We start from the raw sequence: 23278 nt of genomic DNA on the forward strand, positions 1-23278 counted from the left end.
GTGACTAAATTGAGAAAAAAGTGAATTTTGATTTCAGATACCTGATGAGTTGAAAATGAATGAAAACATTTGATGGAAAACAAGATACCTTAACCCTTTTCACTTTGCCCCTCTAGAGGGAAATTCCTACCTATTTTGTACTAAATAAATTTTACTTAATAAAATAAATAAAATAAAACTTCTTGTCTGACCTCTCTCATTAACAACGTGTTTCTGCCTGCAGAACTGCTGCTCACTGGAAGTTTTTTGTTTTTCACACCATTCTGGCACCAGCAATCATGCCACGGTCAAAATCAGTAAGATGACATGTTTTCCCCATTCTGATGCTTGATGTGTACATTAACTGAAGCTTCTGACCCACATCTGCATGATTGTATGCATTGCTCTGCTGCCACACGATTGGCCGATTAGATAATTGCATGAATAATTTCAAATGGAACTTTATTTCAAAATTAGGTTAACCAGCGCCGCGTTTGCCCCGTTAGCCAGTACAATTTATCTATAGCAAGTCCAAATCCTGTAATTGTCTGTTACCACTTTATATGACATGGATGTGGAGTTGGATTTTAGGAGGCAAAGAAAGAAAAACTAATCTCAAAAGTACAATATCGGAATATACACAGAAAGCACTATGATGTCTGCTGCACCACCAAACTTCAACCCACACACACACTAAAGAAACTGTTCTCTGATATTGATGTACAGTAATGTATGCACAACAGCCAGATAACATTATTACATTATTGGCATTTTGGCAGACGCTCTTATCCAGAGCGACGTACAGACTAAGCACGAGACAATCCTAACCCTGGAGCAATGCAGGGTTAAGGGTCTTGCTCAAGGGCCCAATCTTATTGTGGCTACAGTGGGATTAGAACCACCTACCTTGCATATCCCAGTCATTTACCTTAACCACTACGCTACAGGCCGCCCCCTAGGATAAGCTAAAACATAGTTTATAGCAATATATCCCATCCCTGTAGTGAAAACGTAGTGTATTCTTCACAGATTTATGTTGGACAAAGATTTTCCTGCAATGCAAACGCACATTGGATGTTTACACAAGTCTGGTTATTCATTCTGCTATTCAAATGCAGTGATATTCCTAAACTGTCCATCACCTGAATATGACACATTATACCTTCGTATGTGGAAAGTGTACGAAACCCTGTACAAGAAGTTATACCTTCGTATATGGAAAGTGTACGAAACCCTGTACAAGAAGCTTGTTTTACATTAGTTTGGTACTGAAATGACCTAGCAATGCATTTACGCAACAACAAGATGGAGTTAAGACAACATTCGCTATAGTCCCAGCAAATATATATTTTGCACAAAAATAGTTTAACGGATTACGAAATAAACTTCAAAGCTTGTCAGAAAACAGTAGTAGCTTCATAAACAGGTGGGATATTTGGTTCCATAAATATGGTAAATTTATATAGCACCTTTATCCAAAGCTCTGTACAATTGATGCCTCTTATTCACCCATTCATACACACACTCACACACCAACAGCGATTGACTGCCATGCAAGGCACCAACCAGCTCATTAGGAGAATTTGGGGTTTAGGCTAGCTGTCTTGCTCAGGGACACATCGGCACACCCAGGGCGGGATCGAACCGGCAACTCTTCGACTGCCAGACAACCGCCTGAACCAATGTCTGCATCGAATACTTTGCAAAACAACTTACATTTCTACCAAACTGGAAATATGTGGGCAGTAAAAGCTAAGAAAACAAAACAAAACAATGTGTTTATTCATGAAACTTTGTTGTAAATCGTGAACGTAGCAAGCGAGTGGCTGGAGTTTTATTTCCCTGCTTGGAAATAAGAGGCTGATAAGCATCTAAACTGCTGTTCTCGCTAGCGAAGAGTCTTTTTAACAATCTGGCATTGCTATTTCGCGTTTTTATTATTTCAGAAATATGAATGCAACAATAATTTAGGACGTCAACCACCAGTCACATATTAAAGAAGTTTAATAATAGTATGAAGCAATGTTAAATGGAAAAGTTTCATTTATTTTATTTTATTATTAATTCATCCTAATTATATGATAGGTGATATTTTATGATTTCCATACCACAATGCTGAATTTCAGAACACACAGTTCTTTTTTCAAATGACTCCACAGCTGTCTAGTTCATATAAACCAGCTGTCAAGACTTTATTGCAATGGTGAAGCAGCAGACAAAGGCACATAAATCATAGATACATATCCTAGAAGTTGTGTTGCAGTGGATCACGATTGAATTATAAATGCATGACTTCGACTTCTAACCAGTGAAATAACATTATGTGGGAACAACACGATCTAATAAGAGACTTCAACTCATTTTAAAGCAAAATCCAGGTAAAACTGACAAAATGGGCCCAGTGAGGTAGTGACAAATTCAAATTGAAAGTTCCTCTTTAAAAAAAATGCCCTCACATAACCATTGAGCCACTAATCTTATTTACAGGGAAAACAATTGACAACCGGCAGTATTTGCTTCATCCAGGGGGTTTCCAGGGAAACACTTTTGACCTGACAAACACAAACCTGCTTCCCTCCAAGAACATTCTTTCTGCGGCGCGGTTCGTTTATGTCCTTTGTGTTTTTACACACGACTACCGCTGATGCCTTCTCTTGGCTCCCGGTGAATCTGGGGGCTTCTGTCCAGGGAATTACTTGTTGATGTTGTGGCTAATTTGGAGGGGTTGTGTTTGGTCTTGTTTGGACTGCAGGATGTGACAATAAGCCCAGCCTGCTCCTCTTGTTTTTAATGTCAGGGTGCGTCGTCCCAATGCACCTACTGTGCATCTGCCTTTCATTCCCACCGCTTTCTGTTTCTGTTTCGGTTTCGGGTAAAGGGGTTGAGGGGGGTCGAAGGTCCTGTGCCAAGCTTTATACCGACCCGGCATTCCCACAATATTTCTTCAGTGTTTACCCCATAGTAACTATGCATTGGCACAACTTCATGCTAAACCACCATTCCCCTTCTTTTCTTCAGCTTTTAGTTAACCTATTGTGTTTCTATCCTATTGTGAATTCCATTTTATTATTATTATGTTTCCTGCATTTGGTCCAATAATATGGATTAGTAACATTTTCCTAATTTATTAGTACAAGTCGCCTGTAACCTGGACATCAAAAATGAGAACAATTTGCCCATAGGTGGCACTATAATAGCCACTCTTAGTTAGAGATTGGTATTGTTAGGATTTTAGTAGTACTACTCTTATCGATACTGCTTCTCAGTTTGATATTTTATCAATACTCTGATTGATCCGTTTTGAGTATTTTGGATATATCTCTTTAAGGGCACAATATGGAGATAGTAATGTGCCTACATAGGCAGGTGCACAATGTGCATACTGTAAACCCTATGGATGCATGGGCATCCATAACACATGCGTAAAAATTTCATAAAAATATCAAGATTACAACGTGAAAGATAATTTTTGTGTATATCAAAAAATCACATTTAAAATACAATTGTCATACTGGATGGTCCTAATATTGAATAATATCATGAATTTCATGTACATAATATTACTCATACTGTACATGACGCATGACTTGTCAGTGGAATTCAGTGGAAGACATGCACCATAGCCTAATAGACAGGGGCTTGGAGTAATGCGAATGCAATTCACATGTATAAGTCAGGTGGAACATTATACAACCCTCACGTGGCTTGAAAATTATTATTGGCATGTTGTATGTTGCATTACATTACCAAAGGTCATTGATATCTCCAGACATAAATGAGGACACATACAGAATTGTAGAAGGCATGATGGTGCCATGTCCAATTAATAAACCAAAATACACAAGCAGCATGACCGATGAGCTGCTTCACCTATAGCCTGGTAAGCAGACAGAATGGTCTGAGGCTGAGCAATAAGAAACAAATAGGCAGAGACATAGGTCAAACAATTGGCTTCCAAAATCAACTGATTATTCAGAAGCAGCTGAGTAGCCAACCTTCCAATTACTTTTGGTCCCCTAAAATAGGGGGGTTATGTATAAAAGGAATGTGATTTGTACATGCATCACCCAATATGAATATAAATATTGTTTTATTGTTTTATTGTTTCATTCACATCCAATGTGCTGGACTACAGAGGCAAAAAAACAGAAATTGTAACAACTGTCCAAATACATACAAACTGCACTGTAGCCAACATTCCCATAACATTTCCTACATTTTCACGCTGTGGTACTTAAACATTGACGTAACTGTACGCTGGCTCAGTATCAGAGTTATATTGCATGGCACAGAACTGTACATCAATCCAACATTGGATTTATTTACCCCAGAACATTTTTCCATCAGATGTACACCCTACTAAAGCTATGTTTTGAGTTGGTAGCTGGTCATTTCAAGCTGGTCATAGCTGGATTTTACACCAGTGGTGCACTTTCAATTAGCTTTTAAATAATGCTGACACAAAGTAAGAAAAACCCCTGGTTCATCATAAACTAGCTTCTGTCAGGGATGGTAAACTAGGATATAAGACCAACATATCTCTTCAATTTGTTGACAAGCCATGGAAAAGAATGTTAGAACAATGAGGGTGACTATGCATATCATCAGAGATAGAGAAATGATCCTCATGCAGTATTACAACATCAAGCAACTTTTATTTAAACAAAAATGAGCAATTATAAATTCCTGCCAATATTGTTAAAAAACTTAAAACAAGCCTGGTACAAATGGTACAGAGCATCAAATAGGGACAAAATGGCATGACTGGGAACAGAGTGGAGAGAGTGGGTGACACGCTGCGACACGCCGTGGCACACACAGAGGGTAAACAGAGGCGCTATTGTCCTAAGAGTGGCTAATTAAACACTGGTGTCAGAGAATTTCCCCAACTGCCCAACAACAGTTCTGTATGCCACTCTGTAATATTACACTCTATGGCACAGCTCAGTATTCCCCCTGTAATATTACACTCTATGGTACAGCTCAGTATCCCCCCTGTAATATTACACTCTACAGTACAGCTCTGTATGCCCCCCTGTAATATTACACTCTATGGTACAGCTCAGTATCCCCCCTGTAATATTACACTCTAGTCTACGGTACAGCTCAGTATTCCCCTCTGTAATATTACACTCCACAGTACACCTCAATATTCCCCCCAGCAATATTACACTCTACAGTAAAGCTCTGTATGCCCCCCTGTAATATTACACTCTATGGTACAGCTCAGTAAGCCCCCCTGTAATATTACACTCTATGGTACAGCTCAGTATGCCCCCCTGTAATATTACACTCTATGGTACAACTCAGTATTCTAATACTAATAAAGTGCTCAGTGAGAATTTAAGTAAACACTCTAAACACACTAAAAGTTGGGAAAATACTTTTTTATTATTACTGCCTGGGTTGATCCATATCCTCAGATCACCCAAAAAAGAATAATATATAAATAATTATCACTGTTTATTTCAGGTATAATGCTAATTCTGCCAGCTGACTACACATTTATTTTAACTTTAGTACTCTCCATTATATGTTGCCACTTTTACTTATACATTATTTTACCATTTGGGACAAAAATATAAAGTATTTCATTATTAAGAGCAGCTAAGCTGTTGATGGATGCAGGACTGGCACATAACTGAAATTACTCAAAGACAAGGCCCCAGTAAATCCTTGCTGAATGTTTCTACCAAACCAAAAACACAAGTATAATTCTGAAAGACAGGATCACCTTTGAGCTCATCCACTTCTGCTAAAACCTAGTATGGGGTCTGTCTCCTCCTGGTTCTTCACTAATTAGGTCTTTTAATTAATGTTTGATAACACATTACATAACCTTGTTTTCCAGCAAGGACTTGAGCCAAACAAGGACAAAAATCAAACAGTATCCTATAAACTGTGGTAGATGCCGCGTGTGTGTTTGTATCCTACTAGTTATGGGGAACAAAAGGCTGCAGATACTACCAAGAATACATTATTGAGAACAAGGGAAGCTTTTTAGGATAGTCAGCAGTCAGCGGACATGAACCCAATCAAACATCAGTGGATTCTGTTTAAGAGGGAAAAAGCCAAACATCAACAGACCATGTTGTGATTATGTATGGAAAATGTTGAGAAATTAGAAATGGAAGATGAAGTGATGCATAAGTTGTATGGTAATCAAGGCAAAAGGCAGACATGCCAACAATTTTTCACCTTCATTAAATAGTCGTATCCTATTTTGGTCCCCACTATATACTGTACACAGTAAGGTCCAGAATTATTATGTACAAAACATACTGTAAACTAAAAAATAGTACCATTACTGACATAAACCTTTTTTTATTTTTCAACATGTGCTTAGTAATGCGCTTAATGAATAATTCTTATATTTTTCAAATAAAAAATGTCCCCAAATTTCCCCAAAAAATAGGTTTCACAATTATTGGCATCCCTGGTTAAAATATTGCATTACATTAGTTATTTAGCTGAAACTTTTATACAGAGCGACTTGAAGTTGATTAAACTAAGCTGGGGACAATCCCAAGTGGAGTAATGTGGGGTTAAGGGCCTTGCTCAAGGGCCCAGCAGCTGTGCAGATCTTATCATGGCTACACTGGCGCTTGAACCACCATATTTTCACAGGTTTTGGATCATTCCTCCATGCACAACCTTTCAAGATCATTGATCATTTTTTGCATATGGCACCCTCTCTTCAGTTCAGATCACATGTTTTTGAATTTGCCTGCCATCCTGGGCCAGACTACAGTATACCGGCTACACCATAGAAAATTCTACAAGTCTGGAGATAGAGGCAGAAAATGGTTGTTGTGTTTAATTAATGTGTTTAATTTCTGAGTGGATTTTGATGTATGCTTGGAGTCACTGTCCTGCTGGGAAACCCAGCTATGACCACGTCTCAGCTTCCTTGCAGAGACAACCAGATGTTCTGCCAAAATTTGCTGGTACTTTGTTGAATTCATTATGCCATTGATCTTAAATAGTGGGCCACTGTCAGCAAAACATCCCCAAAACAGCAATGACCCACCCATATTTGACAGTAGGTATGAGGTGCTTCTCCATGTATGCATTCCTCTTTTACCACCAAACACATCAATGATGTGTTTCACCATAAAGGTCTCATCTGACCACAACACTCTCTTAAAGTCATACCTGTATTTTCAATGATGTTTGGCAAACTCCAGATGCTTGGTTTTGTTTAGCTTGCTTACTAAGGGCTGTCACCCTTCCAAAGAGTTTGTTGGTATGGATGTGGCTTTTATTCTTTTTGATATTTGGTGACCCCAAGATGCAACCAATCCCTGCACTTCTTAAACCATGGCAGTTTTGAATGGACAGTTCTTTGGCTTTTCCCATGATCATGCTAATGACAAAGGGATTTTACATGCTTGTTCCTCGTTGTTACATTGTAGTGAAACAGGAAGTGATGGAATGACACAGTATAGTTCCTTTAGACTGAGATTACTATACTTACTATAATTAACTATTAATAATTGTTATGGATGCCAGTAATTTTGACACCTATGGTTTTGAGAAAAAAAAAAGATTACTTAATAAAAACATTGAAACATGAGAGTAAATGTATTGAATTGAAGGGAAAGGTGTTTTCAGAAGGGTGTTTCCCAGAAGGGCGTTTTCACACTAGTATAATCACTGAGAAAGTCCCACATTCCTGAGGCATCTCTATCTGAAGCGTGGTATCTATCTCTCAGTCAGCCAATGTCAACCAGGAGACAAAACATAGCTTAGATCTGAGTGAGGGTGTGTACATGTGTCTTTCTGCCTCTTCCTCCCCTCTGTCTCTTTATGACACTGCAGGCCTGTGGCCTCTGACCCACTGACAGCCCTGGCTCCAGGATATATGGCCCATCCTTTTCACTAGAGGCACTACATCTTGAATTTGGAAACAACACGACTCGGGAAGATAGTTATTGGAACTGTGTGTGTTGATGTTGATGTGATGTTGAAGGCTAGGGGTCACTGTGCACTCATCTAATATGCATGCTATATGATAAGATCAGACCAACCATTGACTAACCATCCTAACACATCCAATCAGTGATAAAATTTTGTATGTTGTTGTATTTCACTCTCAGCAATCAGAGGTAGTAAGACACTTTTGATTATAAAATGGTGGACACTGCCTCCATCTGTTCAGTTCATGCTTGACCACCCTGCGTGTGTAAGTACTAGACTCTTTCTGCAGAAAAACGTATTTGAGATACCTGGTTGTACTTGGTCATTATAAGGAGAGAGAAATTCCTCTGCCCAACAATACAATCATGCAGATACGGGTCAGGAGCTTCAGTTAATGTTCCCATCAAGCATCAGAATGGGGAACAAATGTGATCTAAGTGACTTGACTTTGACCGTGGAATGCCTTGGTTGGTGGTGAACAGGGTGGTTTGAGTATCTTTGAGTATGAGCTGATCTCCTGGGAATTTCCTTGCCAATAGTCTCTACAGTTTGCAAAGAATGGTGCGAAAAACAAAAAAACATCCAGCGAACAGCAGTTCTGTGGGCAGAAACGCCTTGGAGAGGTTAGAGGAGAATGGCCAGACTGGTCAAAAGCTGACAGGAAGGTGACAGTAACACAAATAACCACACATTACAACAGTGGTATGCAAAAGAGCATCTCTGAACACAGAGCACATCAAACATCTAAGTGGACAGGCTACAGCAGAAGAAGACTTAATAAGTCTAATAAATATGTAAGCGCTCACTGAGTGTATTATTGTGTGTGTGTGTGTGTGTGTGTGTGCATGTGCATGCATGCATTTCCTTGTGTGTGTGTGTGTGTGTGTGTGTGTAAAACACCATTTTCATATATTTAACACTGCTCAGAAATGAATCTTTCTTAATTTCTTATTTTTATTTTCCGATCAGGCCTTCATTGACTGCGATAAACAAGAGCAGGCAAGACTTTGGCACAAGTGACCACCTCTAAACTCAGATTGAACTTTCTGACAAATCACGGCCCTGTGTTAAGAAAAGATTTACGTCTATGGCACAATACCGGACTTACTAGAGCCCCCGCAATAGAAAAGCCTCTTGGAATGACCACTGAAGGGCTAGACTTTAAAATGTCTTCCTCTTTTGGAAAAATTGCCTGCTGTCTGGAATGGAATTCTTGAGAATATAATTCAATTTTAGATAAGGATAAAAATAAAGATAAAAATAAAAAAAACACTCTGTACAGTGTAAACAGTATACATAATAATAAGCCAGAGCTATCTTAGCAGCCACAGCTAAAAACATAACATGCAGGCCCTATGTTACAGTGATTTATACATGATTAAGATCACGTATTTGAAATGTAAATGCTAAATCTTTTCATGTTTTCATTTTTGAGAGCTTATCATAACTGGCTAGCAGTTTGGGGGCACGAAGACATTTTTTCTGGGTCGGTGCAAAACAAGTCGCCCTCCTTCAAGCAGCTGAATGACTCCAAAACCAAATACATTCTCCTGGAGCTGTTGCCTAGCAACCTCAGATGTCTGCACTCAAGAGATAGGGTCAAACCTTCTGTTCTGTAGACTGATCCATCACTCACAATCTTAGGCAAGCTCACAGTGGCTTACGAAGGTTACATGTCCATGAGCATTTTTCAAATTCAAACACCTGGAGTAATACAGTATAATATAATATCCTTTTTTATTTAAATTGTTTTAACAAGCATGGCACTCTGAGTTATGTTCAAAGAGGACATATTCTATTTAGTATTTAGACTGCAGCACTCTTGTCCTGGAGATTGAGGGATGGCAACCTACTATATGAAACAGCTTTACTGTTGTAAGCTTGAGCGACCCTGATGAACAGTACTTTGTTTTCATATATAGGGCGGCCTGTAGCGTAGTGGTTAAGGCAAATGACCTGGACACGCAAGGTCGGTGGTTCAATCCGCACAGCCGTTGGGCCCTTGAGCAAGGCCCTTAAGCCCAGGGGAGGATTGTCTCCTGTTTAGTCTAATCAACTATACATTGCTCTAGATAAGGCATCTGCTAAATGCCAAAAATGTAATGTAATCATTCTGAACAAAAGCATGCAAGGTCCAAAACCTAAAACTGTGAAATGTGCAATATGGACATGAGACCGGCGTGGTTATAGCAACAGCAGATTAACAATTACACACATTACTCATTTATAAACGTATTGGCTGGCTGCCTAGCTACCTGTACTCAGTATGATGATATGTATGCTCAGCATCCTATACATAAATATATATATGTGTTATATTATAATATTGGAAACCCTCTTGAAACTAACATTTGCAGCATAATGTAAAATGTCTGATCTTTTGTTTGCAGAATTTTGTATGTATTCCTCAAACAATGTATTTCATCAAAAACAGCGTTGCTTATGATGTGCTTTGCGCATGCCTTACAGCATTTTGTGGCTGTCTTCGGTTTAAACTGCAACAAGAGGAGTCAAACGGATACCTAATGACTGATATTACATCACAAATCCATTGCATCGCGTGAAGCACTGCAAGACTGGTGCAAGGTGTGATATTTACATGCAATGTATTAGTAAGAAATGAATAAAACAATTGTACCCCACAGAAACACATATACTACCAAGCAATGTGATGGCAACTCTGTTAATAGAGATAGAAAGAGACGTCAGGCACTCGGTTTCCATCATATTATTATTTAATATTCTGCAGCTTGTAAAAAGAGGTTGTAAAAATAGGACTGGATGCAAAGCTAGTGAATGCCCAAGAGAAAACAGGACATGTAAAAAAAACAGAACTGTGCATTCCTACCTGTGGGTCAGACAGCCGGGACATGTCAGGGTACAGATAGAACTTAATCCCGTCTGTCGCTCCTGGTAAAGTGACCCCTCGAATCAGCAAAATCAGCAGCATGACGTAGGGAAAGGTAGCAGTCACATACACAACCTGTGGACAGATTATAAGAACAAATGATGTTCTTAAGTGTATTATCTTAAAACAAGTCAAAGGACAGCTCATGATGACAGATAATAGGTTCCTGTGTCTATTCCCAGTCCCTGGCCCAATAGGTTTTTTATGTATCTAACTAACGGTGTATATAACCATATGTGTGACTGAAAGCAAAAGTGACAGTGCTCCACAGCAGGCATATTCATTAATAAAAACACATCTGATGGATCATTTTCTGAAAATCATTAAGAGGTTTTGTAATGGGGAAGCATTAGACTGTAATTTAGTTATTTTTATATAACATCACATTTTTATGGATTTGGCTCCATATTCCACAATTTGGGATTTGTAATATCCACTCTTCGTCTCGTTCCCACCGTCTGATACGCAGGTTTCAGCCCGTATCTCTGCTCGTCTGACGGACATCCAGAGCTGGATGGACAACCACCATCTAAAGCTCAACCCAGGCAAGACTCAAATTATATTCATCCCTGCTAAAACCTCTCCCCATCTGGATCTCTCCATTCCCCTCGGGGATACCACACTCACGCCGTCACCCAGTGCAAGGAACCTTGGCGTGGTGATGGATACCAGACTGTCCCTCTCCGAGAACATTGCGGCGGTGACCCGGTCTTGCAGGTTCTTCCTATACAACATACGGAGAATCCGCCCCTTTCTCACCCCCTACTTGACCCAGCTCCTGGTCCAAGCGATGGTTCTGTCCCGCCTGGACTACTGCAATTCCCTCTTGGCTGGCCTCCCAGCGTCTGCCATCAGACCCCTCCAACTCATCCAGAATGCTGCAGCTCGTCTGGTCTTCAACCTTCCCAAATACTCACACGTCACCCCCCTGCTTACTTCCCTCCACTGGCTGCCTGTCATGGCTCGCATCAAATTCAAAACATTGGTGCTAGCCTTCCAAGCAGTTAAAGGGTCTTCCCCAGCTTATCTACAAAAAATCATCAGACCCTACACCCCTGCCAGACCTCTTCGTTCAGCCTCCACAGGCCGCTTGGCACCTCCCCCTCTCCGAACCTCCACCTCACGCTCACGACTACTGTCTGTTCTGGCTCCACGGTGGTGGAACGAACTCCCCGTTGAGGTCAGAACTGTAGAATCTCTCCCCACCTTCAAGCGCAAGCTGAAGACACACCTCTTCAAGCAGCACCTCTCCCCATCCCTCCCTACCTCCCTGTGAACCTTAATTGTTGTCTCTGTGACTTGCTTTGTGTATCGGTGTTTTCAGTTGGCTAGGTAAGCAGTGTTTGGATAATTAACTTTGGTCACTTTTGCTCTGTTTGTTTGTTTGTTTGTTTGTTGTACAGGTAGCAGTTGAAATTGTACTTCCCTCTAGGGTCTTTCAGCGCACTTATCCCTGGTTATGGGTATGCACTTTGTTGTACGTTGCTCTGGATAAGAGCGTCTGCCAAATGCCAATAATGTAATGTAATGTAATGTAATGTAATGTAATAAAACAATTCACATCAGGGTAAAGTGCAGATTAAACATTATTTTTATATAGAAATTATTGCTGCACATATTTGGGAACAAATGGCTTCGCCTATGATGAGTCAGGTGTCTTCAATCACTTCTTATTGCAGGTAGATTTCAGTATCTAGGCTTGATTGTAGGCTTTTGGAGACTGTTATTGGTATTTGTCAACATGAGGACCAATGTAAGTCAATTGGTCATGTTGACATGTATGCCAATGAATCAAACGAACAACCAAGACCATGTACTATTTCATTCAGCTAATATTCATCATAAATATAAACCACATAAATCATGCATTGCAGTTGGACTTGGAGCTTGGTTATGCAGTGTGGGGGGCAAGGCTCATTTAGACTGCAACATATTCACTTGCCCAACAGGGAAACACACAGGAGGTCCCTCATGTATTAATGTACTTCATTCAATTATGAGTTAGAGAGTCTGTGAAGGGAAACAGGAGGAGGGGTTTCTCTGGGAGCTGTGAAGGGGTTAAGGATACTGTGTGGCGGTGCCAAGCAAGCAGGTTCTTTTCTGAAAAGCCTAATTGAGAGCAGATTGAAAGGCTAATTCTCTGGAGGAAGGAAGAGGCTAAGCTCTGAGCCAGAGGTTTTGATGGAAAAAGCACTCAGCAGCATGTCTCCTTGCCACATAAACACAAAAAAAGGCACTAAAATGAAATAAAATAGAGTGTGCGGGCCTCTGCAAGGGATGTGACTTATGAACCTGACGTTTACAAGTCTGAATCATTACCATGCCTTCAATGAGACGAGGCAAGGGAGGACACCTTCAGCCGGTAGAGAAGGAGGTGCTTTCTCTTACATGGAGGTCAAAAGCCTCCATGGACACAGAGCTGCAGCAAAATGTCAGAGTCACCCCTGAGGACGGCTACAGATGGCCATGGATTCAACAGGTGCTTCCCTTTCCATTCCTGCATCTTAGTGCATCTTCGCAGCCATTTTTGAGGCTTTTTAATGATTCTCAGGAAATTTGTAAAACATATTGTTGTGGCACTTCCACGGACAATTCCATGTGCTCCACCCCCCTCCCAAAAGAGGCACTAGGACCCTCTTTCCCTGGCAGTCAGTCAGGAGCATGTGAGGACAAGACGGGTCTCAAGCACAAAAGCCTCCTCCTCAGTTTTCCTCCAGAAGAAGCCTAACAGAGCACTGCTGGCAGTGTGGGAAAACTAGCTGCATACCACCTTCCAATTACTGAAGCCCTCCAGGTGACCTGTTTAGCTGCAATACTGTAAAGCGCATCTCAGGGCACTGATTTATTCTGATTGATGGTCCATTTCGTTGCTTAAGACCTGTTTTGTGTCCACTGCTTTTGTCAAGACAAAAAGGAACAAACAGTGTAAGACTGTATCTCAATGATACTAGACCTCAACAGCATTTGAGGGCTTTGCATTCCCCTCTGAACTAAACTTTAATTACAAATTAGGACTATTGTTTTTATGTAAAAGAATTGCTCAAAACTGTCTCCAGCATTTACTGTAGCATTTTTTACACTACGTGAAAACATATTGTATTAAGAACCAAAACCGAAACTCAGAAGAGAAGAAAATAAACAAGGGACTAATGAGACAGCCATCAACATGAGGGCAACTTCCAAAAAACAATATGCAGTAATCCTTATGCTTCCTACAGCGTGAACATTGAAAAGCTCCTACAATGACCAACTCAAACCCTCTTTAATTAGTCCGATAAGAAGATTACACATCCAAAGCTCATCCTTGACAGATCATAGAAACACCAAATATTAGTCGACTCCTTGGCTAAACACACGGCTTTAAAACAAACAGTCCAGCATTTCCGCTGTCCCAGTTCACAAGTCGCTGTTTCCACCAGACCCCCATCTCCACATTGAGATTAAGCCTAGAAAATTTACAGATCAAACATGCTGCCATAAATCAGGAGCTGGCTATGTGAGAATTGCTCTCAAACGAGAGCACAAAAGCCTGTGGCAAACAGCTTAGTGATGGCCTTGAATGCTCAGATCTGTATGGGGGTACAGGGGGGGAAAGAGGAAGAAAGAAGCGCGCTAGCTGCAGTAATTCCTCACGGAGGGGAGAGCTGAGCGAGGGGACTCAGCATGCTCCTCATGAACGTTCTACTTTTCTCCAGTGAATACAGAAATCAATCTTGGCCTGGCCGCTAAAGCCTGGCCATGAAGGAGCATTCTTCCCTATTACTTCATGCCCAAACAAAAGCCACTTCAGGAGATATAGGCATGGCTGCCTAGCTCCTTTTCCAGGTCCTGTACAATGTGAACCCATTTATTTTTCCCTCACACATCTCTTTCCTCTTTCTTTCCTGCTTCTTTATGCCTCATTGAATCTGTTAGACTTTTTTTAAAAAGGCTGCAAAAGAAAAGCTTCCAGCGGGAAATCTACTGACTGAGTTTTAGCTGTTGGCAAGAGTGCCAGGGCCCTCAGAATGCAGGGGATGCTGGGTATAAGGCAGAGGTAGAGGAAGGGCCACAGTTCCTCTTTGTCTGTACTGCATTGGGATAATACATTACTTTAAGAGTGTTTTATCTTGGTGGAGTTGTAAGTTTTTTTCTTCACTATAAGGCTTTTTTTTAAGACAATTGTTTAAGTTTACCCTAGTGGATCCAATTGTTGCTCTATCTATCTAATAGAATGCTTACAACTTGAAATAAACTTGAAAAAGGCACAATTTTTCAATGCTCCCACAAGTTTATAATTCATGTTTTTAGTTGTATGTTACGTTTAGGTAAAGTAAATACTATATCAGAAGGTTTAATGCGACTATTCTTCAAAGAAATTGCATTAAGCCACTCAGACATACTAATTACTGGATAATTCTCAGTATGTCACACATGCGGCATAATCATGTATAACTTTCATGTCCAATCTTATTTTTATTGTTTCGATGTCACCGTTACAGGTACTGCGGTGAGATTGAAAAAAACGGTTCACAACTGTAGGTCGGAGTGAACCGGAAGAAGAGAGATTTATTCAGTCAAGTGTCAATTTTCACACAAGAGGTAGGCAGACCCTGTGCAATCCTCTATTCAGAGGCACTGCAGGAGGCTACTGATGGTGTCTTTAATTGCTGACAGTTTGTAATAGATTTGTTTTTCAATTCATTCTCATGTCTGCCAGGAGAATGGGACAAAGCATGCTGGGAAGACGTATGGGCATTAAGTCTTCTCGGTGAGAATTATAGTGCAAACTCAGGATGCTTCGCGTCATGTATCTCAGATTTAGTAAAAGCTGATTCAATTGTTATTATTGCAAGCTTATTTTTTACTCTGTGAGCCCAACTCTGCATATATGTTTCCTCCAATACTTTAGTTGTCAAAAAAAAGCAAAAAGATAGCAAAAGATTTTTCTCACCACATGTAATAAAATACAATTTTCATTTCATGCATAGTTATATAACAGGCACGACTAACCAAAATTCTTCCTTTTTCTTAATGAAAATTCCCGGTCTATAGTGCTACTTCATTTCAACATGGATTCTACACAGTGGTCTCATTTTGTCATTCCACATAACATATGTGATATTTGTGATATTTTAATATACAGTGGCTTCAGAAAGTATAGATACCCCTTCACTTTTTGCACACTTTATTGTGTTGTTTTGTGTTGCTTTTCCCATCAATCTACACCCAATAACCCTTAGTGACAAAGAGGAAACATGTTTTTAGACATTTTATTTATTTATTTATGAAAAATGAAAAATCTCAAATTTATATAAGTATTCAGACCCTTAATTCAATATTTTGTAGAAGTATTTGACTGCATATACAGCTCTGAAGTGTTCTTGGGTAAGTCTCTCCAAACTTTGCACACCTGGATTCGTTTTTCCCATTCTTCCAGGCAGACACTCTCAAACTCTGTCAGACTGGATGGGAAGCATCTGTGATCTTTAGATATCTCAACTGATGCTGTGGGGTTTAAGTCTGGGCTATGGCTGGACTGACAGCCATACAGCCGACAGTCCCAAAGCCACTCCAGTGTTGCCTTGGCTGTATTGGTCATTGTCGTGCTGAAAGGTGAACAGTCGCCCCATTCTGAATTCGCATGCATTCTGCAGCAGGCTTTCCTCAAGGACCTCTCTATATCTTCACTTAATTCTGACCCGTCTCCCTGTCCCTGCCGTTAGGTAGTACCGCCATTCACCATAGGGAGGGTATTAGCCAGGTGATGAGCAGTGCCTGGAGTCGGCCAAACGCTCTTAGAGTTCTGCCCAAAGAGCTCAATTTTTGTCTCATCAATCTAGAGAATCTTTTACCTCATGCTCTCAGAGTCCTTTAAATGCTGTTTGGCAAACTCCAATCTCTGCAGAGGACTTCCAAAGCTCGAGTTCGAGTGACCATTGAGTTCTTGGTCACCTGCCTGACAAAGGCCCTTCTTGCCCGGTTACTCAGTTTGGCCAGACGGCCAACTCGAGGAAGAGTTTTAATGGAAGAGCCTTCTTCCATTTTGCAATTATTGAGGCCACTCCTGGGAACACTCAAACTTTAGAAATGGTTTTATACCGTTTCCCTAATTTATGCTTCCAAATATGATGCACCTCACCACAATTTGGAGTGTTGTAGTAGTAGTAGTTATTTATTTTGGTCCTTATTAACAATCTTTCCAGAATGAATGCACATAGAAATAATGAATAACAATATTGACCGAAAAGGTGTAGGCTGAAGCTTTAGCTTATTACACCTAGCCTTTTCACGTAACTTATTCACATATTCAAATATGCTACAGCAAAAGGTCTGAATACCTATGTAAATGAGAGATTTCAGTTTTTGATCTGTAATAAATTAATAATAAGGTCCTAAAAACATGTTTTCACTCAATAACCTATGTCATTATGGGTTATTGAGCATAGACTGATGGCAAAAATGGCAATTAAATCATAAAGTAAATGCAAATCTACAACACAACAAAGTGTGCCGAAATGTCTGTATAATCAATGTTCTTTTGTCTTTTTTTTACCTTTCCTGTGGATTTGGGCCCTTTCCATATGCAGAAATAGCATATGAACCATGCCAGGAGCAGACAGAGAGCTAGTTCCCATCTTAAATTCCCAATGTGTTCGATTCCACTTGATATGGCCAGGACACGTCGCCTGTCAATGGAAACAAGGTTCAATGATGGATAAAAGTACTCAGACAAATTCAGTCAAACAGATGATAGATATGAGGTCCATATATTGATAAGCTACATCATAGAATTGCATATTAAGAGACATTTAGCAGATCTGTAGATGCATCAAACTTGGTTCCTCACGCAGCTTTTAGATTTTGATCATGTATTTGATTTATGAGGATGTTTTTGTTGTTGTTTGTGTGTCCATGCACATCTGTTCTCCTTACATAGATTTTGAACTCAAACTCTTATGGGTTTCAAAATGTGAGATGTACATATTACAGCCAGTGCAGAGATTCTTATGCCTCTCAGTTTGCAGTCCTGAAAATGATCAGTTACTTAAAAAAAGGAACAAGAAGCATGTCTTGATGGCCTTCCTGCAGTCAAGCCAATCTGTATTCTAAAAGCTTCACCCAACCATAGACAAGCCAAATGACCACACATATACCACAACCTTCACAGAACATACACAGATGATGATCAGCTAGAAAAGAGGTGTACATTCTCCCTGGTTATTGGCCTCTCTCAGAATGAGACCATGCAGTAGCCCATAAAACAAAGTGAAAACCTACAATGCAAGAGCCAGCAATGTCATCCGATTTGAGCCCCATTGATCATTTCTGACATGTTCTTGGAAGATGTGCATGGTACTGGCAAATTCACCCTTAAAACAGTGCTGTTTCCTTTCACTACCCTGACAAGAGCGGGGCAACAGCTAATATCAGTCCCTGAACTGAAGGCCAGCCATGTCACTGCTCAGCCTGGGTCAATTCACGTTGACCTGTACCAGTACTTCTTCCCCTTTGGTGTACACGTGTACATATACAAAATGTATACGTCCCTTCACCATCTTCTGAACAACATGTTCAACAGGCAATTTATCAGCGGCCCATTTTTATATCACTCAACAAAATGGAGGTTTACACTTCACTGGCTACAGTGCCATACTTCATAGGAAAATATAAAGGGAATTCCATGAATCACAGTGAATGAGGGGATCACAAGGATAAATATGAAAATGATTTGTTTCTATAACAATACAGGGAAACATGGTATAATTGATTTGTTATCCTGCAGGTTCAAACTCAAGATTGGGCACTGCTGTTGTACCTTTTTATGAAACCAAATAACTCCTTAAAGGAAGCTTGCACTGGGGGGCATCCTTTCTGCCTTAATGCCTCTCTTTTTTTTGATATCCTGTTCATCACATATTATTGAATGCATATACAATGGCCTTCAGAATTACTGGCAACCCTGACTGGCAATAAACCCCACCATAAAACCCCACATCCCTGGATACCAGGAACAGTTAACAGCCTTCAGAAAGGTTGACTTTGGAGTCAGAAATCCCATATTGCTTTATTCTGTTGTGCTTTCATAAGTGAATAACAAAAAATAAACCATTTTGTAACAAGAACCATAGGATCTTCTTAATTTCCCATTCAAATTCATTCCTTTAAAACACCTTGTATAAAGGAGTATGCTAAGCAATTCATTACTAACTTTTCAAAATCTTTGGCACAAGACCATAAGAAAATCATTTTTTGGAAATGTTTGGATGGCCACAGTTATGACCCTTGCCCGCCACTGGCAGCTCTACAGAAATCTGCAATAAAAGAAATCAGCCTTAGAGCCAAATTTGTGTCCATACCACCTCTAGCTGTGCAAGTGCCCTTTTGATTCTTGTTGACAAGAGAGTTGCAAAAGAGATGACAAATTATTATAATCTAGGTTAAGCATTCGGTTGTATAATACCAGCAGCTCACTGTTCCACACATGCATTGCGCCAGAAGCCTTTCTGGCAAGCTACCTTGCAGCCATTGTGCATTATTTATTCTGTATTTCTCATAAAATCTTGAACAACCAGCAACCAGAAAACACTTCTGATAGCAAGCTCTTATCCTCAGGGTCTGATCTGAAATATAAAAATCTCTTCCTGATTTCTTTTTTCAGCGATGAATAGATGTACATCCCAGCATACTGGCATACTTGTTGGCATTCCATCAATAGCATCAGCTGCTTCAAGCTCCCAGCAGCAAATAGTGTTTGTTAAGGGGTGAGTATCCACATGGGAAAGCTTTCTCATTACTGGTTCTGCAACAGCGAGAGCTGTACACAAACACACATACACACACGCACACACACACGTGTCCCCTGGTGGCCATTTGACGAGAGAATAATGGAGAAATGTGGCTGTTTCAGGAAACAACGGCAGTTTTATCTGTAGCCTGTGTCTGAAAGGCATGAGAGAATCCACAGAATCGAAATCACACTGTCCAGAAGAGTAAGAGATCAGCAAGCAGATGTGTCCACAGGCAGACTCACCTGTGAACACACAGATGGAAAACATACTGTGCAGCGTGATGAGCTCTTAGGAGAGCATATACAACTGTGAAAACAGATAGTTGCAAAGCTTAAGAAGCAATGGAGAAGCTGAAGATAAATGTTGTTTGATGGGTTTGTCCATGAACTCAATTGCGGTCGTGAAACCAGTCACTGCATATTTGAATGATCAAAGGAAACAGGTATACTCACTCCCAGAATTCTATGACTGGTGAAGTGGCGTTGGGGTTGGTGCTATTGGTTCCATTCACCTTCTGAAATTCCATACAATTCTCTAGAAGAAAAATCATTATAAATAATTTTAACTCTGACGGGACACATGCAGGTATTTTAAAGTAAAGCATTTCCGATTCCATCAGTTTCCTACAAAATCTACATTGCCAAATGTAACATATGTACGAAGATCAGCTAAAATCGCTTATGGATGGTCAGAATGGTCAGAATCCTGCTGAGCTTTACTGAAATTCTGAATGTTTCTGAACCAATGACTACATGTGCAAATACAAGAACTGTGATCTGTCCCCTATTAAAATGTATACAATATTGTGTGTTCAAATATTGAAATAATTGTTTTTAGATGGAAAAACATCTAAATGTGCACTGTAACTAGTGCAGTCAACACAACAAGCAAACTGCTTAATGTGGCTGGTATCCTATTTTATCCAGAAAATTACATCAAGTGTGTGAACATTTACATCTTACATTTAGGAATTTAGCAGTAGTTCTTATCCAGATAAACTTGCATAAGAGCATTAATATCAAGTACAGAGCTGATGTAATCATGATTACAACCTATAGTAATAGACGTAATCCTTCATCCATACATATGGAAATAGATCATGTGGTATTATTATGGTTACCAACTGAATCATCTTTACCTGTGTTCCACTCGTGTCCACATGAAGCCCAAGGTAGATCCGTTGTGAAACAATTGAATAGGTAAAAGATAGCCCAAGCCAAAATGATGACATAATACACATTCAAATGGGCTTCAATGACTTGGGTAGCATATCCAATACCTATACAAGAGACAGAAAATGCAGTTGTATCAAAATGCTATGAAATACCTGTACATACAGAGGTGTGAACAATATTTATTAAAAAAATAAAATTAGCAGGAGGGAGTGGACCTGAAGTTGTGTTTCATGTCCTGCAGTTTTCATTATATTGTAGATATTGAGTGATTTATTTTATATAAGGAAGCTTGAGATTCAATCAAAACAAAACTCTTTGATGGTGACCTCTACCTCTACATCCAATGCAATGCATGGATTATATCACACCAAAATCTTTGAGGGAAATAAATTAAAACATCAGGAATAAATAATTACCCTCAAAAAGTGGGCACACTTTCCGCCAACAGGTAATCCCCCCTTCACTGGTAAACTGGCCCAGAGCTGTCTCCAAGAAGAACACTGGTATCCCACAGCAAATGAAGAATATCACATATGGCACCAGAAAAGCACCTGAAATATATTTATATGCATAAAAAAACATTTCATTGTACAGTATACTGTGTCCCTTGAATATAGCCTATTTGTGTTTGAAACCTCTGAAGAGAAGTTTAATGACAAGAATAGGCCATGCCACATAACCTACAGCTTAAATCAATGGTTATCAAACTATGGTTCAAGTGAACCTCCCTGGTGGTTGGAAAAGTAATGCTATGTTGCGACTATGTTGACATGTACACAATAAATGGATAATTGAGCATTTCAGAAAAGTTTGTGCATATTGCGAATTAAAAACTATGCTTGTTTTAACTAAATGTTCCGCTACACCACAGAACTCTCCATAGTTCTTTCAGTCGCATGTTGGAAAAAGCTTGATGAATACTAGTCTAACCAGCATTTTGTCAAGCCTGGTCTTGAGCATCCTAAGGATTTCTTATTCATAATCCTGGTAGAAAATGCATTCATTAAAATATAAAATATAAACTGAAAAGGAACGTTTCGGTGATACAAACTTACAAGTTTAAGGTGTGCAGGAGTTTTTCTATCAAAGTTATGCAATAATAATTGTGTGTATATGTGGGTGTGTGTGCATGTGTTTATGTCTGGGTGTGTTTATGTGTGTGTAGTGGTGGGGCATGGGGAGTGCACAATATACCCAATGGCGATGAATTATATTTCACACATTTTACATTAAATTGAGACGGTAAATAATATTCTTTCAGGTATGCACAGATCTATTATTTATAAGTGTAGACATTCTCTCCAATAAAATATCTGGCCAGCTGAGACATGGTGTTATTATACTGCTTTCTACTGTTGCAAGATACTGTAGCAGAGGAAATGTAATTACACTTTCAAAGAAAAGCCCAAACCCAACATGAAAAAGTTATCTCTTTCTGAGCTTGACAAGTAACTTGACAAGCAATGCACATAGAAGGGCTGCCTCATAATCAGCAAGAAAATAATGACTTTTAGCTTTGATGCATTTCCATAATTTCTTAACCTTCCCTGTCCTTGATGCAGCTGTGGCATTAATTTTAGATGCATGTTCCTAAACCCATAAAAAAATAACCCTCAAAGATCTCAATGTCAGTTTAGATTCACCAGCTTTATTCCCGCTAGAATGTTGTGGCAAATATTCAGCGCCGTGGAAACGTTTGCCGCCTTCCTGTTTTGTATTTTTCACACAGAATGGTTTCACAGCTTTAGACAAAATGTAATATTAGAAAAATTGAACCTGAGTGAACACAAAACATTCCTATTTACTATTTAATGAAATAAGTTATCAAACACCCAAATCGCCCATGTGAAGTAATTCCCCCCTTAATCATAAAAACTGGTTGCATTACCCTCAGCAGCAATAACTGCAATCGAACACTTCCTATAATTTGATATTATTCTTTTCCTGCGGTAGAACTGCTTTAAGTCAGGCAAATTCATAGGTATTGTATGCTATGATCAAAGGAAACTCCAGAAGAGATGAGAATTGTTTTTTTAGAAAAACCTCAACTAAGGCTCTAGTACTCCCCTGTGAAAACCATTATCCATATACAGTAATTGAAACAGTGGTAAATATTCCCAGGAGAGGCTAGCCTGCCAAAATTCCTGTGACAACAAATCTGGGAAGTTACACATGATCCCAGAAGAACATCCAAATACCTGCAGACCTCTCTAGCATCAGCTTTATCAGTGTTCATGACTCTACCATGAACACTGATTTATACTGGACAGAATATGGATTCATGAGAGGGTAGCAAGGTACTAACCAAGAGAAACATCAGTGCTCATCTCACAATTGAAAAAAAGCACTGGATGATCCCCAAGCCTTTTGGGATAATGTTCTACAGACAGATGAGTCAAAAGTGGAACCTTTTTGAACGATACGGGCCTCATTATGTATGTATTTTAGTAAAAAAAAAACACAACATCATAGCAAAAGACAAACATGGTGATGTTAGTGTGATGTTATGAGGATGCTTTGCTGCC

The 23278-nt window shown here is 39.6% G+C and overlaps 1 protein-coding gene across 1 annotated transcript in view; it reads right to left on the reverse strand.

Annotated features, from left to right (window-relative positions):
- Positions 1–23278, reverse strand: part of slc6a11b (solute carrier family 6 member 11b) — a 44546-nt gene that overhangs the window by 17621 nt on the left and 3647 nt on the right. The window contains exons 3-7 of the mRNA XM_061220727.1: positions 21170–21304; positions 20717–20857; positions 20031–20112; positions 17343–17475; positions 10748–10882 (exon numbers count right to left, since the gene is read on the reverse strand). Of these exons, the coding sequence (XP_061076711.1) occupies positions 10748–10882; positions 17343–17475; positions 20031–20112; positions 20717–20857; positions 21170–21304 (626 nt within the window). The remainder of the gene's footprint in view (positions 1–10747; positions 10883–17342; positions 17476–20030; positions 20113–20716; positions 20858–21169; positions 21305–23278) is intronic.

Source organism: Conger conger, chromosome 14 (genome assembly GCF_963514075.1).
Source record: "Conger conger chromosome 14, fConCon1.1, whole genome shotgun sequence".
Lineage (NCBI taxonomy): Eukaryota > Metazoa > Chordata > Actinopteri > Anguilliformes > Congridae > Conger > Conger conger.